The sequence below is a fragment of the Oncorhynchus tshawytscha genome, linkage group LG30, assembly GCF_018296145.1.
Source record: "Oncorhynchus tshawytscha isolate Ot180627B linkage group LG30, Otsh_v2.0, whole genome shotgun sequence".
Lineage (NCBI taxonomy): Eukaryota > Metazoa > Chordata > Actinopteri > Salmoniformes > Salmonidae > Oncorhynchus > Oncorhynchus tshawytscha.
Window position 1 is genome coordinate 20,159,650 of NC_056458.1, and position 21,821 is coordinate 20,181,470.

Here is a 21,821-nt window from a genome sequence, read left to right on the forward strand (position 1 = left end):
TATCCACATGCTTGGTTCTGTAACATTAGAGGGCAAGGTTCACAAGCCCTTCACAAGCACTTCCATTTCTATACACCTGTGTCTACAGTGGCACTGAGATCGACAGAAGTCTAGACTCTGTTTGCAACTGTTTTAGTAGGAAGGGATCTGTTTAGAAACATTAAAAAGAAGACACACAGTCTCCTGTAAAGTACAAACCCTAAACACACCCATATATTTCCCAATAAAGTCCCCTGGATAAATCCCATGTACCCATGCATGAGAGGATCCCTCCTAGTCAGCTTATTGTGCATGTTGAATTAGCAATATACAGAGGGGGAAACATCTCTACAGTTCATGGATGGAAACGGTTCCCTTGGACATGTCCTCGCCCCGTATAGAGGGGAGGAGAGGGGAACGGATATCAAACCCCTCTCCCTCTCAGTATACCGGTTAACTCCCTGCAGCTGCCACACAGCATTTTTATGCGTCCATATTTCATTCCCTTGGCCCCTCCGCTGGAAATAGTATCTAAATTGAGGCTTTTTAAGGCTGGGAGAACTGGAAGTGATACGGTTGTGACCCTTCAAATTAGTGGATGCGGCTTTTTCAGTCACACCCCTTGCTGACAGGTGTATAAAATCGAGTACACAGCCATGCATTCTCCATAGACAAACTTTGGCAGTAGAATGGCCTTACTGAAGAGCTCAGTGACTTTCAAGGTGGCACCGTCACAGGATGCCACCATTCCAACAAGTCAGTTCGTCAAATTTCTGCCATGATAGAGCTGCCCTGGTCAACTGTAAGTGCTGTTACTGTGAAGTGGAAATGTCTCGGAGAAACAACGGCTCAGTCGCGAAGTGGTATACCACCGAGTTCCAAACTGCCTCTGGAAGAAATGTCAGCACAATAACTTGTTGTCGGGAGCTTCATGAAATGGGTATCCATGGTCGAGCAGACGCACACAAGCCTAAGATTACCATGCATAATGTCAAGCCCGCCACCATTGGACTCTGGAGCAGTGGAAACGCGTTCTCTGGAGAGATTTGGCAGTCCGACGGACTAATCTGGGTTTGGCGGATGCCAGGAGAATGCTACCTACCCCAATGCATAGTGGCAATCGTAAAGTTTGGTGGAGGATGAATAATGTTCTGGGGCTGTTTCTGTGCTTCCAACTTTGTGGCAACAGTTTGGGGAAGGCCCACGCATAAAGCGAGGTCCATACAGAAATGGTTTGTCAAGATCTGTGTGGAAGAACTTGACCAGCCTGCAGAGCCCTGACCTCAACCCCATCGAACACCTTTGGGATGAATTGGAACGCCGACTGCGAGCCAGGCCTAATCGCACGACCTCACTAATGCTTGTGAGTAAATGGAAGCAAGTCCCCGCAGCAATGTTCCAACATCTAGTGGAAAACCTTCCCAGAAGAGGGGAGGCTGTTACAGCAGCAAAGGGGGGACCAACTCCATATTAACGGCCATGATTTCAGAATGAGATGTTCGACGAGCAGGTGTCCACATACTTTTGGTCATGTAGTGTATGTGTGCACATTGGTGCATGTTGCGTAAGCGCCTGTGTGTATGTGCGCCTGTGTGTGTGTGTGTGTGTACATGGCCAGCTCCGGAGACAGAAACAGAACTTTTACGGTCCTCAGAAAGGGACACCTGAGTCAACACAGTGGAACCCTAGTTCCCCTGTGTACAATTATTGTGTTACTTTTTGATTGATTCCATTTTTTTTTTTTTTTTACTTTAGTAAATATTTTATTAACTCTACTTCTACAACTGCATTGCTGGTTAAAGGGCTTGTAAGTTAACATTTCATGGTAAGGTAACACCTGTGTCGGTGCATGTTACAAATAAAATCTGATTTGATTTGCAGCCTCATTGTCTGGCAGTGGAGTGGGGCCCCAGAACCCAGAGGAAAGGAGTCATGGAATCCCCAAACTCCACTCCCAAGCCTCACGACACACCGCCAGGTCAGCCATTTTCATATATCTTCCTCTATCTTAACCCTTTACACTCATACCAGATTTGGGCACCGATAAACGCCTACATTTGTTTAGGGTGAACAGTAAAATGATGTACATGATGTCAGAGCTCAGGGTCTGCGCTTCACAGCTCTGAATGGGTTTTGACTGACAGCCGGTCAGAGCTCAGGGTCTGCGCTTCACAGCTCTGAATGGGTTTTGACTGACAGCCGGTCAGAGCTCAGGGTCTGCGCTTCACAGCTCTGAATGGGTTTTGACTGACAGCCGGTCAGAGCTCAGGGTCTGCGCTTCGCAGCTCTGAATGGGTTTCGATTAAGAGGACTCAATGTATTTTGAAAGACCTTGAGGATTATAATAAATACAACTTTGATGTCATACAAAATGTGCACTTCACATCCCAAATCATAAAACTCATGTAATATACACTGTCAATGTTTATGATCACTCTGTTTGATGTACAGTTATAAGAGGACATGGCGTTATACCCTGGGTTGTTCTGAACAGAATGAGCCTTTGTTTGTTTATTGTGAAGGAAATTTGCTGCTGCACAAGCACCTGAATTCAATTATGACTCCTTTCTATGCGCACCAAAATGATGATCTGTTTCCCTGAACTGCATTGTGAAAGCCTAACACTGTAATATTGTATTTTATAACTTTCAAATGATGCCCACCTGACCCAGATTACGATTTATAACGGACCGTTTTAATTGCGGAAACAACATCTCTACAGTAGGTCATATGATTGAGTGAAGTCTGACCCAAACCGCCCTTGCTGTCTCTGCCTGCCGGTTCCCCTCTCTCCACTGGGATTCTCTGCCTCTAACCCTATTACGGAGGCTGAGTCACTGGCTTACTGGTGCTCTTCCATGCCGTCCCTAGGAGGGGTGCGTCACAGACGTAAACTTCCTGTCCGGGTTGGCGCCCCCCTCGGGTTCGTGCCGTGGGGGAGATCTTTGTGGGCTCTACTCAGCCTTGTCTCAGGGGAGTAAGTTGTTAGATATCCCTCTAGTGGTGTGGGGCCTGTGCTTTGGCAAAGTGGGTTGGGTTATATCCTGCCTGGTTGGCCCTGTCCGGGGGGGGGGTATCGTCGGACAGGGACACAGTGGCTCCCGACCTCCTGTCTCAGCCGCCGGACAGGGGGGCTAGGGTCTCACTCCCTCCCCTCCCTCCCTTTCTACCTCCCTCCCTGACCACAGACCATGCCTCAGGACTACCTGGCCTGATGACTCCTTGCTGTCCCCAGTCCACTGTCCTGCCTGCGGCTATGGAACCCTTACCTGTTCACCGGACGTGCTGTTTCGACTCTCTCTCTCTCTACCGCACCTGCTGACTCTGAATGATCGGCTATGAAAAGCCAACTGACATTTACTCCTGAGGTGCTGACCTGTTGCACCCTCTACAACCACTGTGATTATTATTATTTGACCCTGCTGGTCATCTATGAACGAGGCCATCAGACTGTTAAATAGCCATCACTCTCCGGCTTCCACCCGGTTACGTAACCCTGCACCTTAGAGGCTGCTGCCCAATATACATAGACTTGGAATCACTGGCCACTTTAATAATGTTTAAATAATGTTTACATTCTGCTTTACTCATCTCATATGTTATACTGTATTCTATCCTACTGTAGTTTAGTCAAAGCCCCTCCGACATTGCTCAATCTAATATTTATATATTTCTTAATTCCATTATTTTACTTTTAGATGTGTGTATTGTTAGATACTACTGCACTGTTGGAGCTAGAAACACAAGCATTTCACTACACCCACAATAACATCTGCTAAATATGTGTATGTGTCCAATATAATTTGATTTGATTTGGAATTTCAGGTAGGCCTAGGCCCAATATAAGTATGAATGCTATTGAAGCCATGACATTTACTTAGAACAAACATGGACTGCACATGGATTCAAGTTAACGTATTTAGCAAAGATAGGCCTACATTCTGATTGACCAGTGAGGGGCCAAGCCTCGATATATCCACAACTATTTGTTTCATCAAAACCCAGCCCTTTCGCACCAACGCCAGCAAAGTGCACTGATAATTGTGATAGTGAAAATAGTTCAAATATTTCTGACAGATGCCTGAACCTATAGCGCTACCGCCTGCGCTTAGATTTACCATTGTGTTAGGTTGTTAAAATAGAGCGCTTAGATTTACCATTGTGTTAGGTTGTTAAAATAGAGCCCTTAGATTTACCATTGTGTTAGGTTGTTAAAATAGAGCCCTTAGATTTACCATTGTGTTAGGTTGTTAAAATAGAGCGCTTAGATTTACCATTGTGTTAGGTTGTTAAAATAGAGCCCTTAGATTTACCATTGTGTTAGGTTGTTAAAATAGAGCCCTTAGATTTACCATTCTGTTAGGTTGTTAAAATAGAGCGCTTAGATTTACCATTGTGTTAGGTTTGTTAAAATAGAGCCCTTAGATTTACCATTCTGTTAGGTTGTTAAAATAGAGCCCTTAGATTTACCATTGTGTTAGGTTTGTTAAAATAGAGCCCTTAGATTTACCATTGTGTTAGGTTGTTAAAATAGAGCGCTTAGATTTACCATTGTGTTAGGTTGTTAAAATAGAGCCCTTAGATTTACCATTGTGTTAGGTTGTTAAAACCTCTTGCTCCTACCTGACACGCAGGCGTCCCATCTAGAGCTCTGGAAATGCAAATGCGCTACGCTAAACGCTAATAGTATTAGTTAAAACGCAAACGTTCATTAAAATACACATGCAGGGTATTGAATTCAAGCTACACTCGTTGTGAATCCAGGCAACAAGTCAGATTTTTTAAATGCTTTTCGGCGAAAGCATGAGAAGCTATTATCTGATAGCATGTAACACCCCAAAAGACCCGCAGGGGATGTAAACAAAATAATTAGCATAGTCGGCGCTACACAAACCGCACAATAAAATATAAAACATTCATTACCTTTGACCATCTTCTTTGTTGGCACTCCTTGATGTCCCATAATCACTATTGGGTCTTTTTTTCGATTAAATCGGTCCATATATAGCCTAGATATCGATCTATGAAGACTGTGTGATAAACGGAAAAAATAGCGTTTCATAACGTAACGTCATTTTTTAAAAGTAAAAAAGTCGACGATAAACTTTCACAAAACACATCAAAATACTTTTGTAATGCAACTTTAGGTATTAGTACACGTTAATAAGCGATAAAATTCATCAGGAGGCGATGTAAATTCTATAGGTGGCCGTCTGGAAAAAATGTCAGGAGAAATCTCAACCAAAACATCCTGTTGGAGGCCGGAGGGAATCGGTTCCCTTGGGTCGGTTCGACCAAGAATGAAATCCGAAGCAAATGAGAAGACTCTAGACATCCTGTGGAAGCTGTAGGTACTGCAACCTCGGCCTCATTTAATCCGGTTCATCTTTAACAATTCCTGGAAGTGGCGCATGGATATTTTTTTCCAATTTCAGTGATCAGATTTTCCTGCGCTTTTCGATGAAACAGACGCTCTGTTATAGTCACAGCCGTGATTTAACCAGTTTTAGAAACGTCAGAGTGTTTTCTATCCACACATACTAATCATATGCATATACTATATTCCTGGCCTGAGTAGCAGGGCGCTGAAATGTTGCGCGATTTTTAACAGAATGTTCGAAAAAAGTAGGAGGGTAGGAGCAAGAGGATAGAGCCCTTAGATTTACCATTGTGTTAGGTTGTTAAAATAGAGCCCTTAGATTTACCATTGTGTTAGGTTGTTAAAATAGAGCCCTTAGATTTACCATTCTGTTAGGTTGTTAAAACAGAGCCCTTAGATTTACCATTGTGTTAGGTTGTTAAAATAGAGCCCTTAGATTTACCATTGTGTTAGGTTGTTAAAATAGAGCCCTTAGATTTACCATTGTGTTAGGTTGTTAAAATAGAGCCCTTAGATTTACCATTGTGTTAGGTTGTTAAAATAGAGCCCTTAGATTTACCATTGTGTTAGGTTGTTAAAATAGAGCCCTTAGATTTACCATTGTGTTAGGTTGTTAAAATAGAGCCCTTAGATTTACCATTCTGTTAGGTTGTTAAAATAGAGCCCTTAGATTTACCATTGTGTTAGGTTGTTAAAATAGAGCCCTTAGATTTACCATTGTGTTAGGTTGTTAAAATAGAGCCCTTAGATTTACCATTGTGTTAGGTTGTTAAAATAGAGCCCTTAGATTTACCATTGTGTTAGGTTGTTAAAATAGAGCCCTTAGATTTACCATTCTGTTAGGTTGTTAAAATAGAGCCCTTAGATTTACCATTGTGTTAGGTTGTTAAAATAGAGCCCTTAGATTTACCATTGTGTTAGGTTGTTAAAATAGAGCCCTTAGATTTACCATTGTGTTAGGTTGTTAAAATAGAGCCCTTAGATTTACCATTGTGTTAGGTTGTTAAAATAGAGCCCTTAGATTTACCATTGTGTTAGGTTGTTAAAATAGAGCCCTTAGATTTACCATTGTGTTAGGTTGTTAAAATAGAGCCCTTAGATTTACCATTGTGTTAGGTTGTTAAAATAGAGCCCTTAGATTTACCATTGTGTTAGGTTGTTAAAATAGAGCCCTTAGATTTACCATTGTGTTAGGTTGTTAAAATAGAGCCCTTAGATTTACCATTGTGTTAGGTTGTTAAAATAGAGCGCTTAGATTTACCATTGTGTTAGGTTGTTAAAATAGAGCGCTTAGATTTACCATTGTGTTAGGTTGTTAAAATAGAGCCCTTAGATTTACCATTGTGTTAGGTTGTTAAAATAGAGCTCCCTCCCTCCCTCCCAACAGCTTAGATTTACCATTCTGTTAGGTTGTTAAAATAGAGCCCTTAGATTTACCATTCTGTTAGGTTGTTAAAATAGAGCCCTTAGATTTACCATTGTGTTAGGTTTGTTAAAATAGAGCCCTTAGATTTACCATTGTGTTAGGTTTGTTAAAATAGAGCCCTTAGATTTACCATTGCGTTAGGTTTGTTAAAATAGAAACCCCAATTGTGTGATGGCGAGGGTGCAGGGTTGTGTGTGCTTGCTCTAGCTCCTCAACAGCATAACTAGGAGAGCATAAAAAAAGCCCCTTATAGTAGAAGACACTTTGTAGAGGTGTGTGGCCACTTGGAGACACCAGTTAGTCCTCTCACTCAAACCCTTGTAAGAAATGTTTGTCTTTTGTTTCACCTACCCACATTTTCCCAGGAATATTCTTATCATGCTACTGAATGTATCCAGAGTATTGTCAGATTTCGTTATCAACAAATGTAGCAAAAAGTTCAGTAAATGTAAAATGCACATTAAATCAACAGTGTAATGTTTGGATTCAGTCTTGTGTCAGGTGAACTGTTGTGTCCTCACCTTTGGATTAATAACTTTCCCATAATCTCCAAACTGTTCCCTTGCAATTGCTACCATGGTTATGCATCTGCTTTTCATATTTCTTCTGTTACAAACAGTTCAATTTAGCCCTATCCATATAGGACAATTCCCATGAGTGTAAAGGGTTATTAAGGGCTTCCACTTCCCATTAGGAGGATATGGAGGATTCAATTGCTTTGCTTTAAAATGGCCTCTTTCCTTTCAAAACAAAAGGTTATTCAATTAAGGTTGTAAAACACATTTTCCCCTTTTGCTGACCCTGGGAGAGCAGAGCAGATCAAAGAAGATCATTTCCCCTTTTATAGGGCTGTGTGCTGGATGGTTGGAGTCATAGAATTAGAATTACTAGAACAGGTATTCCCATTCAAGTCAATGTTCTGTGATGGTTGAACTGGCGGCTGTAGTCTGAGAAAGTCTCTATTATGGACTGATTCTCAGGTTCTATGGTGGCGTCATTCAATGTCTGCGGCCTGAGGCTCGGCAGATCTGAATGAATGTCTGACGTCCATCAGACCCCATGAAATAGCTGCACACAAACACAGTAAGTTCAAACGCATGTGGAGTTTAACTCTGAACTTCTTAGGCTGGTTTTGAAGAACCCCTAAGAAACATACACTGCTGTATTCACCAATATTTTCAACTGAAACCATCTGAAGTGAAAAAATATGTAAAGTAAGAGATAGTGAGAGCAAGAGTGCTATGTGGGGTGGCCTAGTAAGACAGTGAGAGAATGAGAGTGCACTTATACAAGTACTTACCATCGGACTAGAAGGCCGTGCTCCAGGAAGTTCTTGAGGTTGGGCAGGGTCTGACGGAGGTCTGGAGTGGACAGGCCATGCTGGTATCTCAGCTGGGAAGGAAAAATAAAGCATACATTAGTAGCGAACAGAGCATTCTTTACCATATCATACTGAACCATACCATAACCAAGCATATCATACTGAACAATATCATACTGAACCATACCATAACCAAGCATATCATACTGAACCATATCATACTGAACCATACCATAACCAAGCATATCATACTGAACAATATCATACTGAACCCTACCATAACCAAGCATATCATACTGAACCATACCATAACCAAGCATATCATACTGAACCATATCATACTGAACCATACCATAACCAAGCATATCATACTGAACAATATCATACTGAACCATACCATAACCAAGCATATCATACTGAACCATATCATACTGAACCATACCATAACCAAGCATATCATACTGAACCATACCATAAACAAGCATATCATACTGAACCATATCATAACCAAGCATATCATACTGAACCATATCATACTGAACCATACCATAACCAAGCATATCATACTGAACCATATCATACTGAACCATACCATAACCAAGCATATCATACTGAACCATACCATAAACAAGCATATCATACTGAACCATATCATAACCAAGCATATCATGCGGAACCATATCATACTGAACCATACCATAACCAAGCATATCATACTGAACCATACCATAAACAAGCATATCATACTGAACCATATCATAACCAAGCATATCATACTGAACCATATCATACTGAACCATACCATACTGAACCATACCATAACCAAGCATATCATACTGAACCGTACCATAAACAAGCATATCGCTTTTATTCATCCATTCCCATGTTTCTCTAGTTTTTGATGTCTCTGGACAAGGCAGATAATTATAACCCTACAGGGAGACTGAAGCATTCTGAAGCATGCTAACTTCTCCCTTTGGACTATTCTTTACATAATGGTTATCATCCTTCCATGCTAACAGACGTCTGTGCTAATGTGGAAAGGTCTGTGGAGAGGCAGATGAAACGTGGGCGGTGAGAAGGCAGAATGACGAACATCTGGAAGAGATGGGGTAAAACCACAGAGAGCAACCTCTCCCTCTCTCCAGTCCTCTAACCTCCCCCTCTCGTCAGTCCTCTAACCTCCCCCTCTCGCCAGTCCTCTAACCTCCCCCCTCTCGCCAGTCCTCTAACCTCCCCCTCTCGCCAGTCCTCTAACCTCCCCCTCTCGCCAGTCCTCTAACCTCCCCCTCTCGCCAGTCCTCTAACCTCCCTCTCGCCAGTCCTCTAACCTCCCCTCTCGCCAGTCCTCTAACCTCCCTCTCGCCAGTCCTCTAACCTCCCTCTCGCCAGTCCTCTAACCTCCCTCTCGCCAGTCCTCTAACCTCCCTCTCGCCAGTCCTCTAACCTCCCTCTCGCCAGTCCTCTAACCTCCCTCTCGCCAGTCCTCTAACCTCCCTCTCGCCAGTCCTCTAACCTCCCTCTCGCCAGTCCTCTAACCTCCCTCTCGCCAGTCCTCTAACCTCCCTCTCGCCAGTCCTCTAACCTCCCTCTCGCCAGTCCTCTAACCTCCCTCTCGCCAGTCCTCTAACCTCCCTCTCGCCAGTCCTCTAACCTCCCTCTCGCCAGTCCTCTAACCTCCCTCTCGCCAGTCCTCTATTCATCCGTCAAAATCAACACTCACAGGGACGTGAGCCAAAGTCAGAGTGGACAGGTTGTTCAATTTGCAGGTGTAATGACATCACTATATACAGTATATGACACAAGACAGCACCACACCAAGGCAGTCAGGGAGGGAGAGTAGTCCTAGCCACCCCTGCTGTCCTCAGGTTAAATAAACAATCTCGTATCCCTCCCCAACAGCAGAGCAGCAACATGCTCCATGTCAGTCATATAACTCACTAGGCCCTGTGTCACAGACACTCACCGGTCAGTCTACATCGGTTTTCTTTACATTATACTGCAACCCCCATTCTTCTCTACACACCGCCATAACCTGGATCCATCCCGCTCTCCCTCGCTCCACGCCTTACACTACAGTGATTGATGAAGCACATGTGATTCTAATTAGGCCAGACACAGTACCAGTGTATTGCTCCCACCAGTCCAACACTCACCCATTACATACCACTGCAAACCAACCATACACCATAGACTATATACACAACACACCATATACACACACACCATAGACCATATATATATATATAATATATATATATATATATATATATATATATATATATATATATATATATATATATATATATATATATATATATATATATATATATATATGATAACGCTGGGGAGAAGTACAACGATAACAGAGGAATTACAGAGAAGTAAATGTTGGAGCCCCGGGGGCCAAAGGTCACATTTCCCAGTTTGTGTTTATAGTTAGTGGAAAATAATGGTTTTCTGGGATCAGCAGTCATGTCAACACATTCATTGAAGTCTGTTTTTTGTGGCCTGGGCTGTAATATTCTGTCAGGACTGTAATGCTGTATGGTGGCTCTAGTAAAGCTTGACTAATGGCATGAGGAGTGGCATAAGCATTAACACATGGGTCCCTGCTGCCACTGCCAGAGCACACAGTACAGCAGGGTGTGTGTGTGTGTGTGTGTATGCATGTGTGTGTCAGCACGTATACAGGACATATTCACAAATGCTCATGCCCATGTGTATCTTTGGCTCGGTATACCCCTCTCTCCCCTCTGGGGGACCCATGGAACCAGCGTTATCTATGGTATCTGCACAGACCTCCCCTTCTCTGTGGTAGGTTTTGTGTTTGACCAAGAGCAGCACAGATTGAACAAGGCAGGGAGAGGGGCGTACAGTATCTAGCTCCAAACCCCTGTTGGTGATACTACAACAACACTGGGATCCATTCATGGTTTTAAGTAAAACTTTGGGTCTGACCAAATGACGGTGTAGCGCTGTCCACAACGCAGACCAAAAGGAATCGGTTTTGAAATGGTCGGCCAAGATCAATATTTCCTGTTTTAAAACTCAGAAAGAATCCAGCTACGTTTGGCAGGGGGCCTTGAATGTTCTCTCTCCCTCTGAATAGGAAAATGAAATAAAACAACAACAGCTTACACTGAAGATACTGATGAGATATAAGCATAGAGTAAATGTTATGTTTCGAGCGTAGGTAAACTTATTTTGATCAGCCATATTACTGAGTCAAGGACAACAAACTCATGGCCAAGCTACAAGGCTCAGCAAAACACATTTTTAATCCTCACTCTTTGTTAGTGACTGAATGGGACTCGGCTCAGAGGTGCGCGTGATGTGAGCTTTCTGACATGCTATTGTGTGTGTGAGCATGAATGCATGTACGTGAGACTGCTATCATTTCCCCCCAGGCTGTGTTTGAAACCCTGCCAAGGGTGCAGCACAGAAATGGGATAGGGGCAAAGACAGAGTGAGGGGTGACATCACTGGATTGTCCCGCGCACACTATTGTTGGGGTAATTGTTAGGGGGATAAAGAGGAGAGGATCCTGAGTGTGTGAATGCTCAGAGGACTGAGAGATGACTCTCCTGGAACCTGGACAAAAGTGTCTTACTGCTGAAGCCTCCAGGAAAAATACAAGATAGGGAGAAGCCCTTCCAGCAGCACTTCTCTCTACAAGTTCCATCATGCTCACACAGGTCTGTGCCAACTCTCTGCCAATGGGCACTACACACAACACTTGACCAACAAGTGTCTGGTTGGCACCATCCCTGATATGGCCTGCCTCCGTGTCATGGCGTCTACCTAAACCATATAAATGTCATCTGTGCCACGTCCTTAAGACCATGTGTGGTAGGCTAGTTGCAATGTGCTTTGCTGTCTCTGGAGTCTGGACTGAGGTGTGTAGGACTCAGGCTGTCTGTTGAGGAGGCGTGTGCTTGCCATGGACTGGTTTCCCTGCTGTTCATTTACATTAAGATATTCCTCAGAGCACCGAATCATATGTGTGTGCCTGTGTGTGTGTGCGTGGATGGCTCTTGGCTCTGGACTTGGAGGGGGAAGGATTACGTCCTGGCCCTTCACTGCTGTCAAAGCAAACAACTGCCCTTTCCCCCTCCTCCTTCTTTTCACCCTCTACTGAGGGACAAATAGAAAAACATTCAATGTTCTGGCCACATAAAGAGAGTTGGGAAAGCATAACAGGGAAGCTGTGAGTGTGAAAGAGAGAAATGTGAGACAGCTTTGCCTGACATGAAGCGGGATGTCGCTTTCAATTAAAAGCAACAGCACAGGCTTGAACACAGAGAGAAACAAACTGCTCAGAGGGAGCGAGGGAGGGTCTGGCTTGTTAAATAGACCATTTGTTTAGGAAACTGACAAGGCGAGAAATAAACTCTGATTTGTTCTCCTATGATACTCAAATCACATGGCGTGTTTCATTTTGGATTAAATGAGAGGGTTGACTGAATAAAAATGTAAATAAATATTATCGTAAACATGAACATTTCCAGCTCAACAACTAATTAGCATATTTCTAAGTCATACAAATAGCTGAGTACAACATACAGTACCAGTCAAAAGTTTGGACACACCTATTCATTCAAGAGTTTTTCTTTATTTGTACTATTTTCTACATTGTAGAATAATAGTGAAGACATCAAACATATGAAGCAACACATATGGACATGTAGTAACCCAAAAAAGTGTTAAACAAATCAAAATATATTTTAAAATGTGAGATTCTTCAAAGTAGGCACCCTTTGTCTCGATGACAGCTTTGCACACTCTTGGCATTCTCTCAACCAGCTTCATGAGGAATGCTTTTCCAACTGTTTTGAAAGAGTTTCCAAATATGCACTTGTTGGCTGCTTTTCCTTCACTCTGCTGTTCAACTCATCCCAAATCATCTCAGTTGGGTTGAGGTTGGGTGATTGTAGAGGCCAGGTCATCTGATGCAGCACGCCATCACTCTCCTTGGTCAAATATCCCTTACACAGCCTGGAGGTGTTTTGGATCATTGTCCTGTTGAAAAACAAATGATAGTCCCACTAAGCGCAAACCAGATGGGAAGGCAAATCGCTGCAGAATGCTGTGGTAGCCATGCTGGTTAAGTGTGCCTTGAATTCTAAATAAATCACTGACAGTGCCACCAGTAAAGCACCCCCACACATCCTCCTTCATGCTTCACGGTGGGAACCACACATGCAGAAATCATCTGTTCACCTACTCTGCGTCTCACAAAGGCACATCGGTTGGAACCAAAAATCTCAAATTTGGACTCATCACGCCAAAGGACAGATTTCCACTGGTCAAATGTCCATTGCTCTTGGTTCTTCTCCCAAGCAAGTCGCTTCTTATTATTGGTGTCCTTTCGTAGTGGTTTCTTTGCAGCAATTCAACCATGAAGGCCTGATTCACACAGTCTCCTCTGAACAGTTGATGTTGAGATGTGTCTAGTTTTTTAAAACTCTGAAGCATTTACTTGGGCTGCCATTTCTGAGGCTGGTAACTCGAACAAACTTATCCTCAGCAGCAGAGGAAACTCTGGGTCTTCCTTTCCTGTGGCGGTCCTCATGAGAACCAGTTTCATCATGGTTCTGTCTGTCCCCTGCCTGTCATCATAACGCTGACTGACCTTCATGTCTTAAAGTAATGATGGACTGTTGTTTCTCTTTGCTTATTTGAGCTGTTTTTGCCATAATATAGACTTGGTATTTAACCAAATAGGGCTATATTCTGTATACCACCCCTACTTGTCACAACACAACTGATTGGCTCAAACGCATTAAGAATGAAAGAAATTCCACAAATTAACAAGGCACACCTGTTAATTTAAATGCATTCCAAGTGACTACCTCATGAAGCTGGTTGATTGAATGCCAAGAGTGTGCAAATTTGTCATCAAGGCAAAGGGTGGCTACTTTGAAGAATCTCAACTATATTTTGATTTGTTTAACACTTTTTTGGTTACTACATGAATCCATATGTGTTATTTCATAGTTTTGATGTCTTCACTATCATTCTACAATATATAAAATAGAAAAAATAAAGAAAAACCCTAGAATGAGTAGGTGTGTCCAAAATTCTGACTCTAGGTCAGCCTGTCATTTCACATTTTCGGCTGGCCGCACCCATAGGGGGAGGGTTATTTCACATGACGTGATGCTAGCTGGGGGCCTGACAAACAGATCCAGCACAGCTCCTCACACAGACCTTTGAGTCTGTCCCCTCCCTGTCATTCAGACACCTGCATTTAGCCACTTCACAGACTCCTGTATAGAGCACTGGTACAACACAGGAAACTGTCTTAGTGTTTTGATACCGCCTGTGGGCTGGGCATGATGTGTGAATGGACCTCTAACCACGACTAGAAGAGTCAAAGACACCTCCCAGTCCCATCCACCACAGTAGGGCCTAAGAGCCAGAGGAATGTAGTGTCTGTGTACAGCTCAGCTACTTCAATCCAACCGGGCCCAACAAATTGCACTTCAGCTGAATAAAGCATCCCAACCCGCTGGTTTACATGTTACCCATCACTTTGTGAGGCGCTGTTTGTTTTCAACTCAGGCTCTGCCGCAGCGATGTCAACATCCAGGCGTATGCCATGTCTTACTGTTTACGTTGATTTTGTCACAGCCAATCGTCCTCAAATCTGAGAATGCCTTGGCGGGGGCCTCTTCCAGTTCTGAGGTTAATTGCTGGCGACCTTCCTTACCAGAGCCGTCGGGCCGGCCTTCATAATGGAGTGCTCCTTTTCACCATGAGATCATTTGACACGCCGTTTGTCCGCACAGCAGTCACAACAGTTCAAGCGGTTATTAGAATCACCTGACAAGTGGTGTGCCTAGACGTCCACCAGTGATGGGGAGCAGACTCACTACAGGAAACCTGTAATGTGGTTCATCAGGAGGGTTATTTTCACGTCACAAGGTTATAGAGGCTCAACCATCTCATTAGCAACGGAAATTGTTGAAAAGGTTATAAAAACGATTCTAATAAATGCAACAGCTGGAAGATGGATGAAGATACTCAACTTTTAAAAATGTATTTTTTAATTCATCAGATATTGACAGAATTATAGCACAAAATGTTTACTGGCACGGACAAATTATGAATGGAGTACAGGGATTTGTGTGTGAATTCAGGCATGTATTTATTGTCTATTTTTTTTTTAATGTACTCATACATTTTCTTATTGTAGGCTGTATTTTAAAAAAGATTCTGTTAAAATAAAATGTGTCTCATTTACATAAATACAGCAGTTGTATCTGCATACACAATATTAATGAATTAACATAAATGGGTGGAACAGGGCTGCAACGACCAAACACCTGCTCTGTCTACTAGAGGTCGACCGATTAATCGGAATGGCCGATTAATTAGGGCCGATTTCAAGTTTTCGGAACAATCGGAAATTGGTATTTTTGGGCGGCGATTTGCCGATTTAATTTGTATTTTATTTTTTTATACCTTTATTTAACTAGGCAAGTAAGTTAAGAACAAATTCTTATTTTTTACGACGGCCTAGGAACGGTGGGTTAACTGCCTTGTACCTTGTCAGCTCGGGGGATCCAATCTTGCAACCTTACAGTTAAATAGTAATAACAGCAATAACGACCTGCCTCTCTCTAGTTGCCCTCCACAAGGAGACTGTTAGGCGAATGCAGTAAGCCAAGGTAAATTGGTAGCTAGCATTAAACTTACCTTATAAAAAACAATCAATCATAATCACTAGTTAACAACACATGGTTGGTGATATTACTAGATATTATCTAGCGTGTCCTGCGTTGCATATAATCTGACTGAGCATACAAGCATACAAGTATCTAAGTATCTGAGTGAGCGGTGGTAGACGGAAGCAGGCGCGTAAACATTCATTCAAACAGCACTTTCATGCGTTTTGCCAGCAGCTCTTCGTTGTGCCTCATGACTTCAAGCCTATCAACTCCCGAGATGAGGCTGGTGTAACCGAAGTGAAATGGCTAGCTAGTTAGCGCACACTAATAGCGTTTCAAACGTCACTCACTCTGAGCCTTCTAGTAGTTGTTCCCCTTGCTCTGCATGGGTAACGCTGCTTCGATGGTGGCTGTTGTTGTGTTGATGGTTCGAACACAGGGAGGAGCGAGGAGAGGGACGGAAGCTATACTGTTACACTGGCAATACTAAAGTGCCTATAAGAACATCCAATAGTCAAAGGTTAATGAAATACAAATGGTATAGAGGGAAATAGTCCTCTAATTCCTATAGTAACTACAACCTAAAACTTCTTACCTGGGAAAATGGAAGACTCATGTTAAAAGTAACCACCAGCTTTCATATGTTCTCATGTTCTGAGCAAGGAACTGAAACGTTAGCTTTCTTACATAGCACATATTGCACTTTTACTTTCTTCTCCAACACTTTGTTTTTTCATTATTTAAACCAAAATGAACATGTTTCATTATTTACTTGAGGCTAAATTGATTTTATTGATGCATTATATTAAGTTAAAATAAGTATTCATTTTTGTATTGTTGTAATTGTCATTATTACAAATAAAATCGGCATCGGCTTGTTTGAGGTCCTCCAATAATCGGTATCGGCGTTGAAAAATCATAATCGGTCGACCTCTACGGTCTACCCTACCTGTGCTGTCTAGACTGCCCCATGAATTACTGTTGTCATATTCTCTTGCATAATTCAACATGTGTGTCAATTGGAGGACACCTTCCGATTAAAAATCTACAGTTGAAGTCGGAAGTTAACATACACCTTAGCCAAATACATTTAAACTCAGTTTTTCAATTCCTGACATTTAATCCTAGTAAAACATTCCCTGTCTTAGGTCAGTTAGGATCACCACTTTATTTTAAGAATGTGAAATGTCAGAATAATATTAGAGAGAATTATTTATTTCAGCTTTAATTTCTTTCATCACATTCCCAGTGGGTCAGAAGTTTACATACGCTCAATTAGTATTTGGTAGCAAATACTAAACATGGGTGAAACATTTCGGGTAGCCTTCCACAAGCTTCCCATAATAAGTTGGGTGAATTTTGGCCCATTCCTCCTGACAGAGCTGGTGTAACTGGGTCAGGTTTGTAGGCCTTCTTGCTCGCACACACTTTTTCAGTTCTGCCCACAAATCTTCTATGGGATTGAGGTCAGGGGTTTGTGACTTTTTGTCAAGAATTTTGGAAGTATGCTTGGGGTCATTGTCCATTTGGAAGACCCATTTGCGATCAAGCTTTAACTTCCTGACTGATGTCTTGAGATGTTGCTTCAATAAATCCACATAATTTTCCTTACTCAAGATGTCGTCTATTTTGTGAAGTGCACCAGTCCCTCCTGCAGCAAAGCATCCCCCAGAACATGATGCTGCCACCCCGTGCTTCACGGTTGGGATGGTGTTCTTCGGCTTGCAAGCATCCCCCTTTTTCCTCCAAACATAACGATGGTCATTATGGCCAAACAGTTCTATTTTTGTTTCATCAGACCAGAGGACATTTCTCCAAAAAGTACAATCTTTGTCCCCATGTGCAGTTGCAAACCGTAGTCTGGCATTTTTTTATGGCAGTTTTGGAGCAGTGGCTTCTTCCTTGCTGAGTGGCCTTTCAGGTTATGTCGATATAGGACTCGTTTTACTGTGTATCTAGATACTTTTGTACTGGTTTCCTCCAGCATCTTCACAAGGTTCTTTGCTGTTGTTCTAGGCTTGATTTGCACAGTCAACTTAGTGTATGTAAACTTCTGACCCACTGGAATTGTGATAAGGTGAATTATAAGTGAAATAATCTGTCTGTAAACAATTGTTGGAAAAATAACTTGTGTTCTGCACAAAGTAGATGTCCTATCCGACTTGCCAAAAAAATAGTTTAAACAAGAAATTCGTGGAGTGGTTGAAAAACGAGTTTTAATGACTCCAACCTAAGTGTATGTAAACTTCAACTGTACATGCTTGGCTCTAGATTAAATTGATCTAAAAATACTTTACATTGTTTGCAAAATCAGAGATAATGTCGATAGAATCTGAGCATAAATTTTTGGAACTTGCTTTAATTTCGGCGCCTCTAATTTGTAAACATTTCAATTGTATTAAATTATTTACTTCTTTCAATTCCACAAAAAATGTACACCCATCAAAATAAAGTTATCTTTCTTCTCTTTCTTGTGATGTTAAGTGTTGAGATGGTGTGTTAAATAAAATATTTAAGTGACAAGTGGATTTTGCACCCCTCAAACACGGGAAATAGATGGCTGAAAAAGACAGATCCTCAGGTGGGCGGGGCATGCGTGTTGCTACTCTCATTACCCTCAGTTGACTCCACCATCGACAATTAGGCCTACTCATGAATTCCAATCAGAATAGTACTAAGTACTAATCCTGCTGGTAAAATCTGGGGTTCTGTCCCCTATGGTAAACATTAAAATAGTATTAGTGTTTCTCATAATACATGAGGGAGACTAGGCTTAGTTCTTTTCGACTCCCTAAGGACAGCAATCAGGGGCCCTCTGTTGGCTCGACTTTAACCCACTTTAGAGGGGCCCTAGCAGGTGTGGCCTCCCAGGCCAGTCCCAGGTCAATAACAGGGCCTCCAGTAGAGGTCAGGATAATATGTAGTGGTGGTCCATATATCTCCATACGGTCTCTAATGAGAGTCCCTGGCTGTTACGGGAACAGCACTATGGCTATGGGAGAAGGCTGTCATCAACAATACTTCAAGTGCTTTTTCTTTATAAAACTGTGGCATGTGTGTTAACCATTACTGGGTTTGGTTGGGTCACTCATATAAATCTGTATCATATAACAGTAGCTAGATAATGTAGTGAAAACGCAAAAGCAACTTTCCTTGATCTGAGACCATAGTAACAAAAAAAAGAGCAACATCTTCCATCTGCCACACAAATTATGACAACAAACAAGCCTTGAATGAGTAAGCAATTCATCCTTATGGACCAGTGCCTTCCTCTCTCTTTAGGCTTCATAACTTCTCCTCCTCCACAACATCAGGTCCACATTGATAAGCAGGCCTGTGTCCACTGCTATCACTAGCCTGTTTCCTCTAGATTCTAGCTGACGCAGCTCTAGCATATCTTAATGACCCGTGAGCGCAGACCAGACTGCTTGGAACACAGCTACGAGAATGGACTGCTTATGTGAAACTGAATAACCAAAAACGGTTAGCGTTTTTCGTCATGAATCTTGTTCTGGAAACAGCTTTGCAGAGTCGTCACTAGCTGGCACAGCCACAAAGTAATGAAATCAGATTTTAAACCTAATGGCTAACACTAACCTTATATTAAGAACAAAAAGCACATTTTTGTTTTTATGAACTTTTACAATATAGTACATTTTTACTTTACAGCTGGCCTAAGGGGAAATCGCTCAGTTCTGCCTTCAGGACAAGACTCATGGCAATAAATGTCAACCTGCAAAGAACTATGGGTTATTACAGCAGAAACTATACATACTGTAGGCATCCGACTCATACATAGAGCCGTCCAGTATATAGGGAGGGCAACTCAATAATAGGAAGGTGTTCCTAATATGTTGTACACTCAGTGTAAAAGCTCTGTTAAATCTGACAAGAGGTCCTGTTGAAACTGCCATTACCATTATCATGGAACGTCCTGCACCAAAATGAGGACTGAAGTTTTACAGTACATAAACAACACAAGTGTTTCTGTTTATGAGATATCTCCCCACATTTACCAGAATTCCTGCAGTCTTCAGTAGCAGTTAGGGATGAGTCAGATTCCAGATTCAATGTTTCCCAGGGTTTATACTCCACTAGGCCCATCCACTATATGGACACTTCTACACCTCTATTAGATTAGCTTGGTATATATGCTAAAGATGATCTAGTCCCTCGTGGCAGACTGTTGCATAGGGCAAGATTTGGTTCTGAGAGCCGAGATGAAAGATTATGAGCATTCAAATGTAATTATTGGTGTTGGCAGTGACCTTATCACAGTAAGAAATTCATGAAATTAGCCAAACCTAAAGAAACACTGGCCATAGGCAGCTTTTATGCATATCTTGAAACAGCTCCTGGACCAAGCAAAATATGATATATCCTGTACCTATTTTTCTTACAAACACAGTGCACTTAATATTCCATAGGGTACATCTCACTAGTTTCTTTCCCATCCTAAATGTACACCATCTGTCCTCCTCCTTCTCTCAGTCTCCTTTTCCTCCACTCTTCCTTCTCTCCGTGGTAATTCATCCCAGGTGTGACGTGTTCGCTGCAGTACCATCTCTCTAATTCAAACCAGGTGTGATGTGTTCACTGCAGTACCATCTCTCTAATTCAAACCAGGTGTGATGTGTTCACTGCAGTACCATCTCTCTAATTCAAACCAGGTGTGATGTGTTCACTGCAGTACCATCTCTCTAATTCAAACCAGGTGTGATGTGTTCACTGCAGTACCATCTCTCTAATTCAAACCAGGTGTGATGTGTTCACTGCAGTACCATCTCTCTAATTCAAACCAGGTGTGATGTGTTCACTGCAGTACCATCTCTCTAATTCAAACCAGGTGTGATGTGTTCACTGCAGTACCATCTCTCTAATTCAAACCAGGTGTGATGTGTTCACTGCAGTGCCATCTCTCTAATCCAAACCAGGTGTGATGTGTTCACTGCAGTGCCATCTCTCTAATTCAAACCAGGTGTGATGTGTTCACTGCAGTACCATCTCTCTAATCCAAACCAGGTGTGATGTGTTCACTGCAGTACCATCTCTCTAATTCAAACCAGGTGTGATGTGTTCACTGCAGTGCCATCTCTCTAATTCAAACCAGGTGTGATGTGTTCACTGCAGTGCCATCTCTCTAATTCAAACCAGGTGTGATGTGTTCACTGCAGTGCCATCTCTCTAATTCAAACCAGGTGTGATGTGTTCACTGCAGTACCATCTCTCTAATCCAAACCAGGTGTGATGTGTTCACTGCAGTACCATCTCTCTAATTCAAACCAGGTGTGATGTGTTCACTGCAGTGCCATCTCTCTAATTCAAACCAGGTGTGATGTGTTCACTGCAGTGCCATCTCTCTAATTCAAACCAGGTGTGATGTGTTCACTGCAGTGCCATCTCTAATTCAAACCAGGTGTGATGTGTTCACTGCAGTGCCATCTCTCTAATCCAAACCAGGTGTGATGTGTTCGCTGCAGTGCCATCTCTAATTCAAACCAGGTGTGATGTGTTCACTGCAGTACCATCTCTCTAATTCAAACCAGGTGTGATGTGTTCACTGCAGTGCCATCTCTCTAATTCAAACCAGGTGTGATGTGTTCACTGCAGTGCCATCTCTCTAATTCAAACCAGGTGTGATGTGTTCACTGCAGTACCATCTCTCTAATTCAAACCAGGTGTGATGTGTTCACTGCAGTACCATCTCTCTAATTCAAACCAGGTGTGATGTGTTCACTGCAGTGCCATCTCTCTAATTCAAACCAGGTGTGATGTGTTCACTGCAGTGCCATCTCTCTAATTCAAACCAGGTGTGATGTGTTCACTGCAGTGCCATCTCTCTAATTCAAACCAGGTGTGATGTGTTCACTGCAGTACCATCTCTCTAATCCAAACCAGGTGTGATGTGTTCACTGCAGTACCATCTCTCTAATTCAAACCAGGTGTGATGTGTTCACTGCAGTGCCATCTCTCTAATTCAAACCAGGTGTGATGTGTTCACTGCAGTGCCATCTCTCTAATTCAAACCAGGTGTGATGT

The 21,821-nt window shown here is 42.4% G+C and overlaps 1 protein-coding gene across 2 annotated transcripts in view; it reads right to left on the bottom strand.

Moving 5' to 3' along the window:
* LOC112233378 (UV radiation resistance-associated gene protein) overlaps positions 1-21,821 on the bottom strand; it is a 140,007-nt gene that overhangs the window by 8,243 nt on the left and 109,943 nt on the right. For both annotated transcript variants that reach the window (XM_024400962.2, XM_024400963.2), the window contains one exon: positions 8,086-8,177. In XM_024400962.2, coding sequence (XP_024256730.1) covers positions 8,086-8,177 — 92 coding nt within the window. The remainder of the gene's footprint in view (positions 1-8,085; positions 8,178-21,821) is intronic.